General features: G+C 46.6%; 2 protein-coding genes across 3 annotated transcripts in view; both read right to left on the reverse strand.

The window, feature by feature from the left end:
• The window catches only part of LOC306740093 (formin-binding protein 1-like), a gene marked incomplete at both ends in the record, with an annotated part of 26,793 nt that extends 20,998 nt beyond the window's left edge, over positions 1–5,795 (reverse strand). The window contains 6 exons of the mRNA XM_079222204.1: positions 10–105; positions 348–410; positions 1,071–1,218; positions 1,314–1,364; positions 1,630–1,745; positions 5,766–5,795. Of these exons, the coding sequence (XP_079078330.1) occupies positions 10–105; positions 348–410; positions 1,071–1,218; positions 1,314–1,364; positions 1,630–1,745; positions 5,766–5,795 (504 nt within the window). The remainder of the gene's footprint in view (positions 1–9; positions 106–347; positions 411–1,070; positions 1,219–1,313; positions 1,365–1,629; positions 1,746–5,765) is intronic.
• A 4,388-nt stretch (positions 5,796–10,183) lies between these two features.
• Positions 10,184–17,079, reverse strand: med27 (mediator complex subunit 27; the record flags this gene model as incomplete). 2 transcript variants are annotated; one of them, XM_079221716.1, is made up of 8 exons in its annotated part: positions 10,184–10,360; positions 10,600–10,662; positions 10,737–10,778; positions 10,851–10,958; positions 11,617–11,710; positions 13,333–13,463; positions 14,804–14,948; positions 16,877–17,079. In XM_079221716.1, 8 exons carry the CDS (start codon positions 17,077–17,079, stop codon positions 10,226–10,228), a joined length of 921 nt encoding a protein of 306 aa, XP_079077842.1. In that variant the 3' UTR covers positions 10,184–10,225. The 2 variants fall into 2 exon arrangements, with proteins under 2 accessions (XP_079077842.1, XP_079077841.1); XM_079221715.1 differs by having other exon boundaries at positions 10,585–10,662.
• Positions 17,080–17,238: the final 159 nt, after the last annotated feature.

Consider the following 17,238-nt stretch of genomic DNA (forward strand, 5'->3'; position numbering starts at 1 on the left):
GTTCCTCACCTTCTCTCCGTCCGTCTTGTTTTCCAGGTCGATTCTGTCGGAGACTTGCTGCGTTCGCTCCGCCTCCTTACAGTCACGCTCAAAGCGCCGTTTACTCTGATCAACAAAATAACAACAACAAGTAAACAACAAACAAAATATCAATAGTGTTTGACCTCCTTTAACAAGATACTGTCAGCCAATGTATTTCAACATGTAGTCAAAAGGAGGAGATCAAAAGGTGTAGTTATTTTAAAACTGAGTTTGTGGTGTGTATGTGGGCGGAGTTAGAGGCGGGGCATATGTGGGTGGAGTTTGTGGGCGGGTCTACATGTGTGATAGGGTTAGCTGTCACTCACAGACTCCAGTTGCTTCCAGGAGCTCTCAATGTGCTGCTGGGCACGGCGGCCATCTTGGAAATGCTGCAACCAGAAAAACAGAAAAGAGAAACTGGTCAGTTCACTGGTCAGACTCCATCTGTAACTGGTTTTTATTTGTTTATTATTTAAGTCTTATTGCCCATGTTTGTTTCTTTTGTAATTATTCTGATGGAAAGTAAATATATACTTATATATATCAGTGGCTGGCCGTGGTTTTGGACGTACGCCTGCTGTCTAACCGGCACACCGCAGAGTCACGTCCTCCTCGCTGTCTCCTCTAAATGAGCTGCTGCGTGTCACCACATAATAAATCACCACCAGCTAATCCGTTATTCTTCTTCTTTAAATGCCTCTCCGTATAGTTTAACCACCTCTCGATTGCATAGAGAAACAGAGGTGAAATATGATTGGATGAGATCATATTATACCTCTGTTTCGAGAGCTGGTTAAACTATATGAGGAGGCCTGCTAGCATTATGAAACGTGTGTTTGGCCACAGGGCCGCATGACCATGAGCCTGCGCTGTGATTGGTCACAAGGAACTCCTCGGGGACCGCCAAAATCTCATCAGCACCACAAATGAATACGGCCAGTTGAGCAATATCTGTGTGTGTGTGTGTGTGTGTGTGTGTGTGTGTGTGTGTGTGTGTGTGTGTGTGTGTGCGTGTGTGCGTGCGTGTGTGTGCGTGTGTGTGGACTCACGGTCTTCCTCTCAGCCTTCACTTCCTGTGTGTAGCGTGTCAGCTCACACACAATGTGTGTGTTGAGGTTCTCAGCAAGCTCTTCTTTCTGCACTGAGAGTTCATTCAGTTGACGGAGCGTCGCTGAGAAGGCCAGACACCAAGTGTACCTGCAACAGCCAATCACAAACCAGCTGCACCCTTAACAACCAATCACACGCCTCACAGCTGCTGAGTCACAAATATTCATAAATAATATTCAGACCTGCTCTCGTCCTCCCTGCTTCTCTTGGGATGGTACTTCTTAGACAGACTCCTGCAGACAGACAAGAGGGTCAGGTAGACAGGTAGACCAGGTCTGCCCCCTCAAGTACAGACCAGGTCTCACCCCTCAGGTACAGACCAGGTCTGCCCCCTCAGGTACAGACCAGGTCTCACCCCTCAGGTACAGACCAGGTCTCACCCCTCAGGTAGAGACCAGGTCTGCCCTCTGACATACAGGTGATGTACAGGTGATGGTGATGTACAGGTGATGTACAGGTGATGTACATGTACATGTGATGTACAGGTGATGTACGTACCTGATCTGTTTGGCGTAGCTCAGCTCGATGTCGGCTCTCTCTTTCACAAACTTGCTGTATCTTTCCAGGAAGTCGATTCCCCAGCTGGTATGTTTCTCCAGGTTATCAAACTGGTCCTGAAACAGACAAATACATTCATTCTGTAGTCAGTTAACCAAACACAAACACCAGCGGTGGCCGCCAGGGCCTGCTAAGCCTTCTCTGCTGGCCTAAACAGAACCAAAAAATTATAGCTATTTTATCATTTTTATATATATATATATATATATATATATATATATATATATATATATATATATATATATATTTATTTATTTTACAATAAAAAATGATCGCTATTTTTTTAATTTAATTATTTTCCACAAATACACTACATGTATTATACGTATTTTTCCCTATTAGCTTGTTTTCTCATTGCACAGCTCCTCTGTTGCTCTGCTTCCAGCCTGCTGCTTCTAGCCTGCCGCCACTGAGGATCTGTTAAGAGCGCCCAATCACATTTCACCTCTGTTTCTCTGGTAGATTAGCAGCTTAAACTACATGGAGACTACCTTTTGTTGGATGCCATCCGGATTAAAAAAAGAAGAAGAATAAGCTTGAAGCTAGATGAAATGGACTTACTTTCGCACAGAGGGTTACAGAGGGTTATGTGCATGTAGTGAGTTAACTGCCAAAGAGCTGTCTGAGGACGCCAGGGACCAGATGTAGACCTGCACAAGACTGGAATGGACCACAAGACCAAAGACCTGTCTGAGGACCACATGGACCAGATGTAGACCTGCACAAGACTGGAATGGACCAAAGACCTGTCTGAGGACTTCAGGGACCAGATGTAGACCTGCACAAGACTGGAATGGACCACAAGACCATCGGCAAGCAGCTCGGTGAGGAGGAGACAACTGTTGGTGCGATGATTCAGAAATGGAAGAAACATAAAATGACCATCAATGGCCCTCGATCTGGGGCTCCACGCAGGATCTCACCTTGTTGGGTATCGAGGGTCATGAGGAAGATGAGGGTCAGACCAGAAGTTAATGGTCTCTAGACAGCTGGGACCACAGTCACCAAGAAAACCATTGATAACACACTGCGCTGTCATGGATTCAAATTCTGCATCTCCATCAAGGCCCCCGTCTCAAGAAGGATCATGTACACCTGTCTGAAGTGTCTGAAGGGGCGACTGTGGCTCAGTGGTTAGCATGCCCGTCTCTCAACTAGAGGGTCGGAGGTTTGAGCCCCGGCTCCGCTAGGCCGATGTGTCTTTAAGACACTTAACCCTGAATTGCTCCCCGTTGCTGTGTCTACGGTGTATAGAGCAAAAATATAAGTCGCTTTGGATAAAAGCATCAGCTAAATGAAATGTAATGAAGTCTGCCAGAGAACACCTGAAGGCTCATGTACACCTGTCTGAAGTCTGCCAGGGAAAACCTGAAGGCTTGGGAGAAGGCGGCGTAGTCAGAGGAGACCAAACTCCAGATCTTTGGCATCAACGTTGTTGAGTGTCCGAGGAAAAATATGAAAGTAAAAAGGTATAACTATTATAACCGTATAATCGTTTTCTTTTTCTATATAACCATTTGAATATATATATATATGCTGTTTGGTTTTTATTTTCATTATAGTTTGTGATTAGAACACATCAAATTCATAGGACGCTATAAGTTGCTATGTTATATACTCTTTTTGAATGAGATGTGTTAAATGTTCTCTCCTTTGCTAAAGAGCATGCGTTGGCAGTATTACCAAATAAGGTAGTGAAACCTCCTCTGTCCAACTCTGGTGACAGGATGATTTATGTATTCTGGTGTATAAAAGAGGGGGTAGGAATGCATGTTTTTTGGGGGTGCCTGGCAATTCTGTGCAGGAGTAGAGAAGAGAGAAGAGGAGTTTATTCACCAGCTCTAAACTTAACCCTTTCTCTTAGTTAATTAATATGCATCTTTACTAGAAAAGGAGAAAAATCAGATTGGACCTGTCCCAGCCCTTAGGGGTTGGGACAGGTCTCCAGCTTTAGAGTCTGGAAGAAACTTCTGCTATCAGGAGGGGGGTGCCTGGCAATTCTGTGCAGGAGTAGAGAAGAGAGAAGAGGTGTTTATTCACCAGCTCTAAAAACTTAACCCTTTCTCTTAGTTACTTAATATGCATCTTTACTAGAAAAGGAGAAAAATCAGATTGGACCTGTCCCCGCCCTTAGGGGTTGGGACAGGTCTCCAGCTTTAGAGTCTGGAAAAAACTTCTGCTATCAGGAGGGGGGTGCCTGGCAATTCTGTGCAGGAGTAGAGATGAGAGAAGAGGTGTTCATTCACCAGCTCTAAAAACGTAAACCTTTCTCTTAGTTACTTGTGACTTTTAAACTGTTTGATTGAATTTAATTTTTTGTATGTAAGATAAACTTTGAATACAAACTCAGCCTTACCCTTTGGAAGGGACTGAAACCAAACCAAAGGTTCTGGTTCTTTAAAACAATTTAAACCCTCTTTCCCTGTCCATCCACTGTGAGATACAGAAGTGACGACTGAATCTACCAAAGAGACTTAAGGTAAGTATCTTTGGGTGAAGACTTTTGCAGTGTTTGTCATAATGATGAGATGGTGTCAAAATAGGTAGAGAGAAGGTATAGACGATATACGTACTCGCTTGATATAATATATATATATATCGATATATATATATATATATATCGCCAATATCGGATGAGGATTATTATTTCCTCCGGGATCACTAGGATAATTAGCCGACGGAGTGCCACCGAGTTAGGTGCGAGGTCTTGCCTTTCCTACTCTCCCCCTTACCCTCCTCTTTCCCTGGCAAGACCACCGTTCACGCTACAACGTGTTTGGAGGAAGAGGAACGCTGACTATAACCCCAACAACACGTCAAGCATGGAGGAGGACGTTATGCTTTGGGGTGTTTCTCTGCTGAGGGGACAGGAGGACGAGGTCATGGACCAGGACATCTGGGCCCACAACCTCCTTCCCTCAGCCAGGACACTGGGGATGGTCCATTACGACAATGACCAAAAACATAGAAGAAGCACATGGAGGTCATGGAGTGGCTCTAGAAGAAGCACATGAAAGTCATGGAGTGGCTCTAGAAGAAGCACATGGAGGTCATGGAGTGGCTCTAGAAGAAGCACATGAAGGTCATGGAGTGGCTCTAGAAGAAGCACATGGAGGTCATGGAGTGGCTCTAGAAGAAGCACATAGAGGTCATGGAGTGGCTCTAGAAGAAGCACATGGAGGTCATGGAGTGGCTCTAGAAGAAGCACATGAAGGTCATGGAGTGGCTCTAGAAGAAGCACATGAAGGCCCAGAGCCAGTCTCCAGACCTGAATCCCAGAGAACATCTGTGGAGGAAGCTTCCAGTGTCCAAGCGACAGCTTCAAAGGCTTCAGGATGTGGAGGATCTGGAAGAGGAGTGAACTACAATCCCTCCTGAGAACCTGCTGGGCTACAAGAACCCTCTGAGCTGCTACAGTAGAGTCATGTTGTGAGGGATCAAATACTTACTTCACACAATGAAATGCAAATAAAAGTAGAACTTTTATATGATGTGATTTTCTGGATTTATTTTAAATATTCTTTCTCTCATTGTTCAAATAAACCTTCCATTAAAATTATAGACATTCATTCATTAGTCAGCGGGCAAAGGATCAAATACTTATTATATATATATATATATATATATATATATACATATTAAGGAACGTTTATCGTTTATGAATAATTACTGTTGGTTTGTATCTGTGGTCACGAGAAGCCTGAAGGCGTCATAGTTACATGTAATAATCCATAATCAATATCATCGTCTTCATCATGTGGAGCAGTTGCACCCTGAATGTTTCACCATTACAACGCAGTCACGTGCGCAAGGGTTCATGCATTAAAATGAGCATGCAGAGGTGCGTGGGGACTGGGGGTCCCGGGTCTCGGGTCCCGGTCCCGGTCCCGGGGTCGCGCGCTGCAGCATCATGGAGGACGAAGAGCGCGAGCCGCTGTCGTCACTCACTGTGTTGCTATGGCAGAGCAGACAGAAGCACGAGGGCCTCACACACACGCGCACCATGCACGCGCTCACACACACTCACACAAGGCCGCCCGCTGGCCGGGTCCCGGTCCCGGTCCCGGTCTACGTACCCACAGCTCTGTGCCCCAGTTGCAGCTCATCTTGTCGGTGCGCTCGCGCTCCTCTCGGTACCGAACCGCCGATCAGCGCGAGCTGCTGCTGAACGCCGCGCGCATCCCGTCTGTCTGCAGCAGCACGAGCGGAGAGGACGCGGACACGCGCAGCGCGTCTCCCCGGAGGACCCTTTGTCATCAGTGAGAAGATGCTGAGATTGTGTACGTGCATACTGAGCATGCGCAGTGGCGGCCCCGCCCTGCTGTCACACACAATAACTGCTCCAGTGTGAACACGGAATACGACATAATATATATATATATATATATATATATATATATATATATATATATATATATATATATATATATATATATATATATCCTGGGAGCTATGTTGTCCGGGGGCCTCCCAAGGCAAACAGGTCTCGGGGGAGAGCCCAGACTAAGAGCGGTTCAAAAAAACCCTGATGAATAGCAGCCCACGGTCTAAAGCTACCTCGCCCGGACAAGGGAAACCGGGGCACCCTCCCGGAGCCAGACCCAGGAGGGGAGCTCGTCGGCGAGCGTCTGGTGGCCGGGCTTTCGCCCATGGGGCCCGGTCGGGCTCAGCCCGAAGAAACAACATGGAGCAGCAGTCACCCCGTGGACCCACCACCCGCGGGGAGAATTATCGGGGTCGGGTGCTATGCAGACCGGGCGGCGGGCCAGGCAGGAGACCTGGGCGAGCCGATCGCCGGCAGCATAGACTAGCTCTAGGGACGTGGAACGTCACCTCGCTAGCGGGGAAAGAGCCGGAGCAGGTGCAGGAGGTGGAGCGGTACCAGCTAGATTTAGTTGGGCTCACCTCCACGCACAGCATGGGCTCTGGAACCAAGCTCCTGGAGAAGGGTTGGACTTTGTCCTTTTCTGGAGTTGCCCAGGGTGAGAGGCGCCGGGCGGGAGTGGGGATACTCACGAGCCCCCGGCTGAGCGCCGCTATGTTGGAGTTTTCCCCGGAGAACGAGAGGGTCGCCTCCCTGCGCCTACGGGTTGCGGGGAGTACGGCTCTGACTGTTGTTTGTGCTTATGCACCGAACAGCAGTTCGGAGTATCCGGCCTTCTTGGAGTCGGTGGGAGGGGTCCTGGAAAGGGCGCCGCCTGCCGACTCCTGAGTTCTCCTGGGAGACTTCAACACTCACGTGGGCAATGACAGAGAAACCTGGCGGGGCGTGATTGGGAGGAACGGCTTGCCCGATCTGAACCCGAATGGTGTTTTGTTGTTGGACTTCTGTGCTAGCCACAGTTTGTCCATAACGAACACCATGTTCGAGCATAAGGTGGCTCATAAGTGTACCTGGTACCAGAACACCTTAGGCCGGAGATCAATGATCGACTTTGTAGTCGTATCATCTGATCTGCGGCCGTATGTCTTGGACACTCGGGTGAAGAGAGGAGCAGAGCTGTCAACTGATCACCACCTGGTGGTGAGTTGGATCAGATGGCGGGGGAGTCGGCTAGAAAGACCTGGCAAGCCCAAACGTGTAGTGAGGGTGAACTGGGAACGTCTGGCGGAGGATCCTGTCCGGGAGGTCTTCAACTCCCACCTCCGGAAGAACTTCTCACAAATCCCGAGGGAGGCTGGGGACATGGAACCCGAGTGGACCATGTTCAAAGCCTCTATTGTGGACGCGGCTGCTCGGAGCTGTGGCCAGAAGGTCATCGGTGCCTGTCGTGGCGGCAACCCGAGAACCCGGTGGTGGACACCGGGGGTGAGGGAAGCCGTCAAACTGAAGAAGGAGGCCTTTCGGGCCTGGCTGGCCCAGGGGTCTCCTGAAGCAGCTGACGGGTACCGGCAGGCCAGAAGGGCTGCAGCTGCGATGGTCGCGGATGCTAAAACTCGGGCATGGGAGGAGTTCGGGGAGGCCATGGAGAAGGACTTTCGGTTGGCCTCAAGGAAGTTCTGGCAAACCATCCGACGGCTCAGGAAGGGAAAGCAGGGCCTACCTCAGGCTGTTCTCAGCAGGGGGGGGGAACTGCTGACCCGGACTGGGGACATCGTCGGGCGGTGGAAAGAGCACTTTGAGGAACTCCTAAACCCGGCTAACATGTCCCCCGGAGAGGGGGCAGCGCCGGAAGTCTTTGGGGTGGTTTCTCCCATATCCCTGGCAGAGGTCGCTAAGGTAGTCAAAAAGCTCCTTGGTGGCAAGGCGCCAGGGGTGGATGAGATCCGCCCTGAGATGCTGAAAGCGATGGACATTGTTGGGCTGTCTTGGTTGACACGCCTTTTCAGTGTCGTATGGGGGTCGGGAACAGTGCCCATGGACTGGCAGACCAGGGTGGTGGTTCCCATCTTCAAGAAGGGGGACCGGAGAGTGTGCTCAAACTATCGTGGCATCACACTGCTCAGCCTCCCGGGAAAAGCTTATGCCAGGGTGCTGGAAGGGAGGCTCCGACCGCTTGTCGAACCTCAGATTCAAGACGAGCAGTGCGGATTCCGTCCCGGTCGTAGAACAGTGGACCAGCTCTTTACCCTTGCAAGACTACTGGAGGGGTCCTGGGAGTTTGCCCAACCAGTCTACATGTGCTTTGTGGACTTGGAGAAGGCTTTCGACCGGGTCCCTCGGGGGTTTTTGTGGGGGGTGCTGCGGGAGTATGGGGTGCCGGACCCGTTGGCACGGGCTATCCGGTCTTTGTACGCCTGCAGTAGGAGCTGTGTCCGTATCCTCGGTAGTAAGTCAGACACGTTCCCGGTGGGTGTTGGCCTCCGCCAGGGCTGCCCTGTATCACCGGTCCTGTTCGTGACCTTCATGGACAGGATATCTAGGCGCAGCCAGGGGGCGGAGAGGATCGGGTTCGGGAGTCTCAGGATCGCCTCTCTGCTGTTCGCGGATGATGTGGTCCTGTTTGCCTCCTCAGACTGTGACCTCCAGCATTCACTGGGGCGTTTTGCAGCCGAGTGTGAAGCGGCAGGGATGAGAGTTAGCACCTCCAAATCTGAGGCCATGGTGCTCTGCCGGAAACCGGTGGATTGCTCCCTCCAGGTGGGGACAAACTGCCTACCCCAAGCGAAGGAGTTCAAGTATCTCGGGGTCTTGTTCACGAGTGAGGGTAAGGTGGAGCGGGAGATCGACAGACGGATCGGTGCGGCTGCAGCAGTAAAACAACATTTGATTTTACAATTAAATAGAGAAAGATAATAATTTAAATATAGAAATGAATACATTTAATACAGTAGTTATTCACGTCCTAATCAGCAACCATTTCTTGACTTTAACCTTTTATTTATTGTTTAGATTACATTTTATCTGCTGCATCACCTGAGGTTCATCAATGATACCTGACATGTATCTCCTGTGATGATTCCTCTTGACTCTCTGTGGCTTAACACTCTGGGGCCTGGGGTCATTTTCTTGATTTTACATAATTTTTAAATTCCCCTTTTTAAAGTCACTTGCATATGATACATACATACAAAAATTACAGCATAATCTCAGCTATCTATATAATGAGGCACTATTGTCCCAAGGCACAAGTGTAAAGACAAAATGTGACTAAAGCTGAAAAATTGAATCTTGATTTTGGAAATTTTTCATATTTGTTGTGAAAACATAACTTTACTCATGTGGTATATTGGTTTTGGTGATGGAAATTGGTTTATCAAAGGTCCTAGGTTCACAAAAGCAGTGGAATATATGAATACAATGGTAGACACATGTAACTATATGTCTAAAACCAAATGCATTATTCTATGGTGGGGATGTGGCTGGCTCTGAGGCCTGCTGGGTGATGTGTTGGCAGGCAGACGGACTGCCTGCATCCATGTTTAGATGCTCAGACGCGAAAGTGGAAACCATATCCGCCAGATTTGAAACCATATCTCTGTGACGTATTATTGCTAAGATATAATTTCATTAAAAACGTAAACGTCTGCCCCCGCTTCGAAGCGGGCCCCGCCCCCAAAGGGTTAGTACATCTAATTAATTAATAGGAAATCCTAAATGGTGAGTTTATAGACCAGGGAGAAGAGGAAATCTGACGGGACACGAGTCTATAAAAGACGGAGATATGTGGATTTAGTCAGGATCAGAATTAGGTCCAGGTCTAAGGACTTTATCCTCTGACCAGTTGAACTTTTCCTTCAGACCAGCAGCTTCAGTGTTTCTTTGAATATCAGTGTGAAGAATCAGTACAATGATCATGTTGATGTAAAAGCTGCATTGTTTTTTTCTGTATATGAATACGTTACTGTTATTTAATTGTGATACATTTATATTTACAAATAACTCAGCAGCATCTTGTGTTTTTTATCATTATAAAAAAGTGAGTCCAGTCAGTATGTATAACAAGATATTAATATATAATAATTTAAGTTTTTTACGGTCGACTGAAAAACACACAAATATAAAACATTATAATCCAACTTTATTGAAACTTGTTTGTACAAAAGAGGAACAGAAGAAGTGTTGTCCTTAAACGGACAAACAGGACGTGTTTGTTTACATGCGACAGGTGTCGTGAAACGCCTCCAGGGTCCTAAAGTCCCTCCATGTTGGAGGAAGTCCGTCCTGCAGGAAATTACCACAGCGCTGACAGGAAGACTGGAAGAGTTTAATGTAGCTCCGCAACCAGGTCTAGAGAGACAGACAGGTGAGAGACAGACAGGCAAAGTTTAATGTAGCTCTACAACCAGGTCTAGAGAGACAGACAGGTAGACGGACAGACGGGTAGAGAGACAGACAGAAACACAGACAGACGGACAGACAGACAGGTAGTCAGACAGACAGACAGTCAAACAGACAGAAACACAGACAGACAGACAGACGGACAGACAGGTAGTCAGACAGACAGGTCTCACCATAAAGGACCTCACCACCACATCAGGCATCTGGGGCAGCTGGTAGTGGAGCAGGGCCGTGCTGGCGTGGTCGGTTACCTAGCAACATAAATACCATCAGAGGCTTCACACTCAGGTGTGCAGGGGCTCAGGGGAGAACTGGTGACTCTTACCTTCTGGAATACCTGGTACTGAGACTTGGTCCAGATGTCCAGCTGAGGAAGACAGACAGGTGAATATGGAGACAGACAGGTATCAGGTTACCTGCCAGGTGAGTTTGACCTCACCTTTCCGTCCTCATTGTAAACATTTTCGTTGAATCCTCTAACAACTGTTCTGTCAATGAACAGCGAACGCATCACGACGATGGCCTTCAACACCTTCCCCAGGGTCACCTGAGAGAGAGACACACACTGTTACCTGCGGAGGCACACCTGTTACCTGGTGTCGCACACCTGATACCTGGTGTAGCACACCTGAGACACACCTGCTACCTGCTGAGACACACCTGATACCTGGTGTAGCACACCTGATACTTGGTGTAGCACACCTGAGACACACCTGCTACCTGCTGAGACACACCTGATACCTGGTGTAGCACACCTGATACCTGGTGTAGCACACCTGAGACACACCTGCTACCTGCTGAGACACACCTGATACCTGGTGTAGCACACCTGATACTTGGTGTAGCACACCTGAGACACACCTGCTACCTGCTGAGACACACCTGATACCTGGTGTAGCACACCTGATACCTGGTGTAGCACACCTGAGACACACCTGCTACCTGCTGAGACACACCTGCTACCTGCTGAGACACACCTGTTACCTGGTGTAGCACACCTGTTACCTGGTGTAGCACACCTGAGACACACCTGCTACCTGCTGAGACACACCTGCTACCTGCTGAGACACACCTGTTACCTGGTGTAGCACACCTGTTACCTGGTGTAGCACACCTGAGACACACCTGTTACCTGCTGAGACACACCTGCTACCTGCTGAGACACACCTGCTACCTGTACAGTGGGTTCAAACACGTTTTCTTACCAGCAGTACCGCAGACGTCCCGTTGGGTCTGAACAGCTCGATGGTCATATCAGGAAACATCCTGCCGATCCGAGAGATGACATCATCCACGTACCTGTCCAGAGGAGCAGAGTTAGTCCTTTACAGATCCCAACATGTCGATGGCAGAGACAGCAATGGTTCAGCTGGATAAAAGCACAGGAGTTTTAACAGCGTTCGACCTATTAGTCAGGGGAAAAATAATTAAAGTGCATACACGTTACCACAGTTACTAGTATAGCTAGTCTCTTTCTAAATCGAAAATCGTTCGTTTCAATTTCGCCCTTTGAGCTCAAAGCTTTGTGATTCTCCCAGTAGTTCTTTTTGCACGTGTCCACCGAAAACCAAGGAAACAGTGGAACAATGTGGGTTTGTTAAACCATCTTATGACCTATTTAATACAGTTTAATAACGCTGTTCATAACAGCATTAACACTGTTATTGCCACAGTTTTAACATAACATACTTAACATTTGAAACAGTTCATAACATTGTTAATAACAATGCTTATAACAGTATGAAAGTTAATAACAATGCTTATAACAGTATTGAAACACTATATAAGAGTTGCTAACAATGCTTATAACACTATATGAGAGTTAATAACAATGCTTATAACACTATATGAGAGTTAATATCAATGCTTATAACAGTATTGAAACATATACAAGAGTTAATAACAATGCTTATAACAGTATTGAAACTATATATAAGAGTTGCTAACAATGCTTATAACACTATATAAGAGTTAATAACAATGCTTATAACACTATATGAGAGTTAAAATCAATACTTATAACAGTATTGAAACACTATATAAGAGTTGCTAACAATGCTTATAACACTATGAGAGTTAATAACAATGCTTATAACAGTATTGAAACACTATATAAGAGTTAATAACAATGCTTATAACACTATATGAGAGTTAATATCAATGCTTTTAACAGTATTGAAACTATATATAAGAGTTAATAACAATGCTTATAACAGTATTGAAACACTATATAAGAGTTAATAACAATGCTTATAACACTATATGAGAGTTAATATCAATGCTTATAACAGTATTGAAACACTATATAAGAGTTAATAACAATGCTTATAACACTATATGAGAGTTAATATCAATGCTTATAACAGTATTGAAACACTATATAAGAGTTGCTAACAATGCTTATAACACTATGAGAGTTAATAACAATGCTTATAACAGTATTGAAACACTATATAAGAGTTAATAACAATGCTTATAACAGTATTGAAACACTATATAAGAGTTAATAACAATGCTTATAACACTATATGAGAGTTAATATCAATGCTTATAACAGTATTGAAACATATATAAGAGTTAATAACAATGCTTATAACAGTATTGAAACACTATATAAGAGTTAATAACAATGCTTATAACACTATATGAGAGTTAATATCAATGCTTATAACAGTATTGAAACACTATATAAGAGTTAATAACAATGCTTATAACACTATATGAGAGTTAATATCAATGCTTATAACAGTATTGAAACTATATATATAAGAGTTAATAACAATGCTTATAACACTATGAGAGTTAATATCAATGCTTATAACAGTATTGAAACATATATAAGAGCTAATAACAATGCTTATAACAGTATTGAAACACTATATAAGAGTTCATAACAATGCTTGCATGAAGGCAGTACTCACTGGGGAGGTAGGACCAGAGTACTGGGCTGGACTTTGGGTCGTCTCTTGGCTGAAGCTCCCATTTGATTGGCCGATCGTTTGAGTGATTGTTGATTCAACAAACTGGAGGCCAAACCAGCGTGGTACTGCAACTACACACACACACACACACAGTTAATGCAATTAATGTGTATACATTACTGGATGTCTGGTGTAGCCTCCGGAAGAACTCAGTCAAACAACTTCTCTCGTTCTCTGAATTTATTTTCCTTCATCACCAGTAAAGTAACAAGCTTTAGTCTTGACATCAGGGAGTCGTCCAGCAACACACAGGTTGACCGTCTACACACCGAACAGCTGGAAGGTCGGCTCTTTAATACACGGCTCTTTAATACACGGCTCTTTAATACACGGTTCTCCGTCATGAACATCTAACATATTGGCTCTAACTCGTCTAAGAGGAGGAGAATCATGTCCTCCTCTTTTCTCACAAGGCTGGAACGCAACGACCAGTCTGCTTCTCTAGTGTCAACATACTGATAAACAGGTGAGAGTTGTGGTGCAGAGCGTGGAACCTTGTGGAACCTTGAGGAACCTTGTGGAACCGACAACCGGACTGTTCTCACTGAAAGTATCTGTTAAACTGACCTCGCACAACCTGAATTCTAATAGACATGAGAATAATGAAATGAAGAATATCTACAGAACGATCTCTCTCTCTCTCTCTCTCTCTCTCTCTCTCTCTCTCTCTCTCTCTCTCTCTCTCTCTCTCTCTCTCTCTCTCTCTCTCTCTCACCCACCACCCTTTAGGCAGTATTACCAGAAAACACTCCATAAACGTGATAATGACATCACGTTAGCATGTCAGCACATTAGCACGTCAGCACATTAGCACGTCAGCACATTAGCACGTCAGCACATTAGCACGTCAGCACATTAGCACGTCAGCACGTTAGCACGTCAGCACGTTAGCACGTCAGCACGTTAGCTTGTCAGCACGTTAGCTCGTCAGCACGTTAGCTCGTCAGCACGTTAGCTCGTCAGCACGTTAGCTCGTCAGCACGTTAGCACATTTAGCTCGTCAGCGCGTTAGCTCGTCAGCGCGTTAGCACATTTAGCTCGTCAGCACGTTAGCTCGTCAGCACGTTAGCTCGTCAGCACGTTAGCTCGTCAGCACGTTAGCTCGTCAGCACGTTAGCTCATCAGCACGTCAGCACATTTAGCTCGTCAGCACATTTAGCTCGTCAGCACGTTAGCTCGTCAGCACGTTAGCTCATCAGCACGTTAGCACATTTAGCTCGTCAGCACATTTAGCTCGTCAGCACATTTAGCTCGTCAGCACATTAGCTCGTCAGCACGTTAGCTCGTCAGCACGTTAGCACATTTAGCTCGTCAGCACATTAGCTCGTCAGCACATTAGCTCGTTAGCACATCAGCACGGTAGCTCGTTAGCACGTCAGCATGTTAGCACGCTAGCTCGTTAGCTCGTTACCTTGTTGGACCACTTGTAGGCCTGCAGCAGCTGGGAGTACAGCGGGGTCTTGTCCTGAACCGGGTCCAGACTCAGGAGACCGCTGTTGTGGAGCGGATGAGACTCTGAGGGACGACCCACCAGACCACTGAGACGCTCCAGCTCACTGAGAGACAGACAGACAGACAGGTGGACAGAGACAGACAGGTGGACAGAGACAGACAGGTGGACAGAGACAGACAGGTGGACAGAGACAGACAGGTGGACAGAGACAGACATGTGGACAGAGACAGACATGTGGACAGAGACAGACAGGTGGACAGAGACAGACATGTGGTTAAGAGAGACGTAGTCTCAGTCCCCAGCTCTGCTCTGAGTCCTTCATGTGATTCACTTCATTCATGAACCCATTCCTTTTGCTTTCCATATATAAGGGGACCAGGATGAGGACTCACTCACGTATGTGTGTGTATGTACACACACATACACACACACACACACACACAGGCTTGCAAAAGTATTCATACCCCTTGAACGTTTCCACCTTTTGTCACATTACACGCCACAAACATAAATATATGTTATTGGAATTTTATGTGAAAGACCACAAAGTGTCACACAACTGTGAAGTACAAAGAAAAGCACATGTTTTTAAATTTGTTTTCACAAATAAAGTGTGCAAAATGATTCAGCCCCCCTGAGTCAACACTTTGTGGAACCGCCTTTTGCTGCATTCCAGCTGCAAGTCTTTTGGGGTTTGTCTCTACCAGCTTTGCACATCTAGAGACTGAGACTTTTGCCCTTTCTTCTTTGCTAAACAGCTCAAGGTCAGTCAGATTAGATGGAGCGTGTTTGTGAACGGCGGTTTTCAGATCTTGCCACAGATTCTGGATGGGATTTAGGTCTGGACTTTGACTGGGCCGTTCTAACACATTAATATGTATTAAACCATTCCAGTGGAGCCCTGCTTTATGTTTAGGGTCGTTGTCCTGCTGGAAGCTGAACCTCCGCCCCAGTCTCAAGTCTTTTGCAGACTCCAACAGGTTTTCTTCCCAGATTGCCCTGTGTTTGGCTCCATCCATCGTCCCATCAACTCTGACCAACTTCCCTGTCCCTGCTGAAGAGAAGCACCCAGAGCATCATGCTGCCACCACCATGTCTGACAGTGGCATGGTGTGTTCAGGGTGATGTGCAGTGTTAGGTTTCCGCCACACACAACATTTTGCATTTAGGCCAAAAGGTTCAGTTTTGGTCTCATCTGACCAGAGCACCTTCTTCCACATGTTTGCTGTGTCCCCCACATGGTTTCTGGCAAACTGCAAACAGGACTTCTTATGGTTTTCTTCTAACAATGGCTTTCTTCTTGCCACTCTTCCACAAAGGCCAGATTTGTGGAGTGGAGCCCAATAGTTGTCCTGTGGACAGATCCCCCACCTGAGCTGTGGATCTCTGCAGTTGGTCCAGAGTCACATGGGCCTCTCGGCTGCATCTCTGTCAGTGCTCTCCTTGTTCGGCTGTGAGTTTAGGTGGACGGCCGTGTCTTGGTAGGTTTGCAGTTGTGCCGTCCTCTTTCTATTTCCGGATAATGGATTGAACAGTGCTCCGTGACATGTTCAAAAATTGGGAAATCCTTTTATAGCCTAACCCTGCTTTAAACTTTATCTCTGACCTGTCTGGTGTGTTCCTTGGACTTCATGGTCCTGTTTGCTCCCCAGTATTCTCTTCTTAAACCTCTGAGGCGTCACAGAACAGCTGTATTTGACTGAGATTAGTTTACACACAGGTGGACTCTATTTAGTCATTCGGTCAACATTCAATCGTTCAGCGGTCATCAGGCAACTTCTGAAGGTTTGGTTGCGCTCTGAGAAAAGGGGCTGAATCATTTTGCACACTGCACTTCTCAGTTTTTTATTTGTGAAAAAAAATTAAAATCATGTATAATTTTCTTTGTACTTCACAATTGTGTGACACTTTGTGGTCTTTCACATGAAATTCCAATAAAATATATTTATATTTGTGGCGTGTAATGTGACAAAATGTGGAAACGTTCAAGGGGTATGAATATATATGTAGGGGACCAGGGTGAGGACTCACTTCAGGTCCCGGTTCACCGCCTGCAGGTGGTCCTGGAACTCGGCTATGAACTGCTTCTCGCGGCCCTCCAGGGTCTCGCGGTTCTTCATGCCGTCCTTCAGGGACTCGAACACCCGACTCACGCTGGAGCGCAGCGCCTGGATGCCGCTGATGGCGTGAGAGAAGGCGTCCAGATTCACACCGACGTTCACCGCGTCCGCCATCTTTTCTGTGTGTGCTGCTGCGGGCGCACACAGATGACGTCACACGGGCTTCGTCCGCGATGAGCTGCTTCTCGCCTGGAATGGAGACGCGTCATCATCAAGGGGCGGAGCCAAACAACAGTTTTCGTTTGCCTTCAAAATAAACCGGCAGTCACAGAA

Source organism: Taurulus bubalis (genome assembly GCF_910589615.1).
Source record: "Taurulus bubalis genome assembly, chromosome: 8".
Lineage (NCBI taxonomy): Eukaryota > Metazoa > Chordata > Actinopteri > Perciformes > Cottidae > Taurulus > Taurulus bubalis.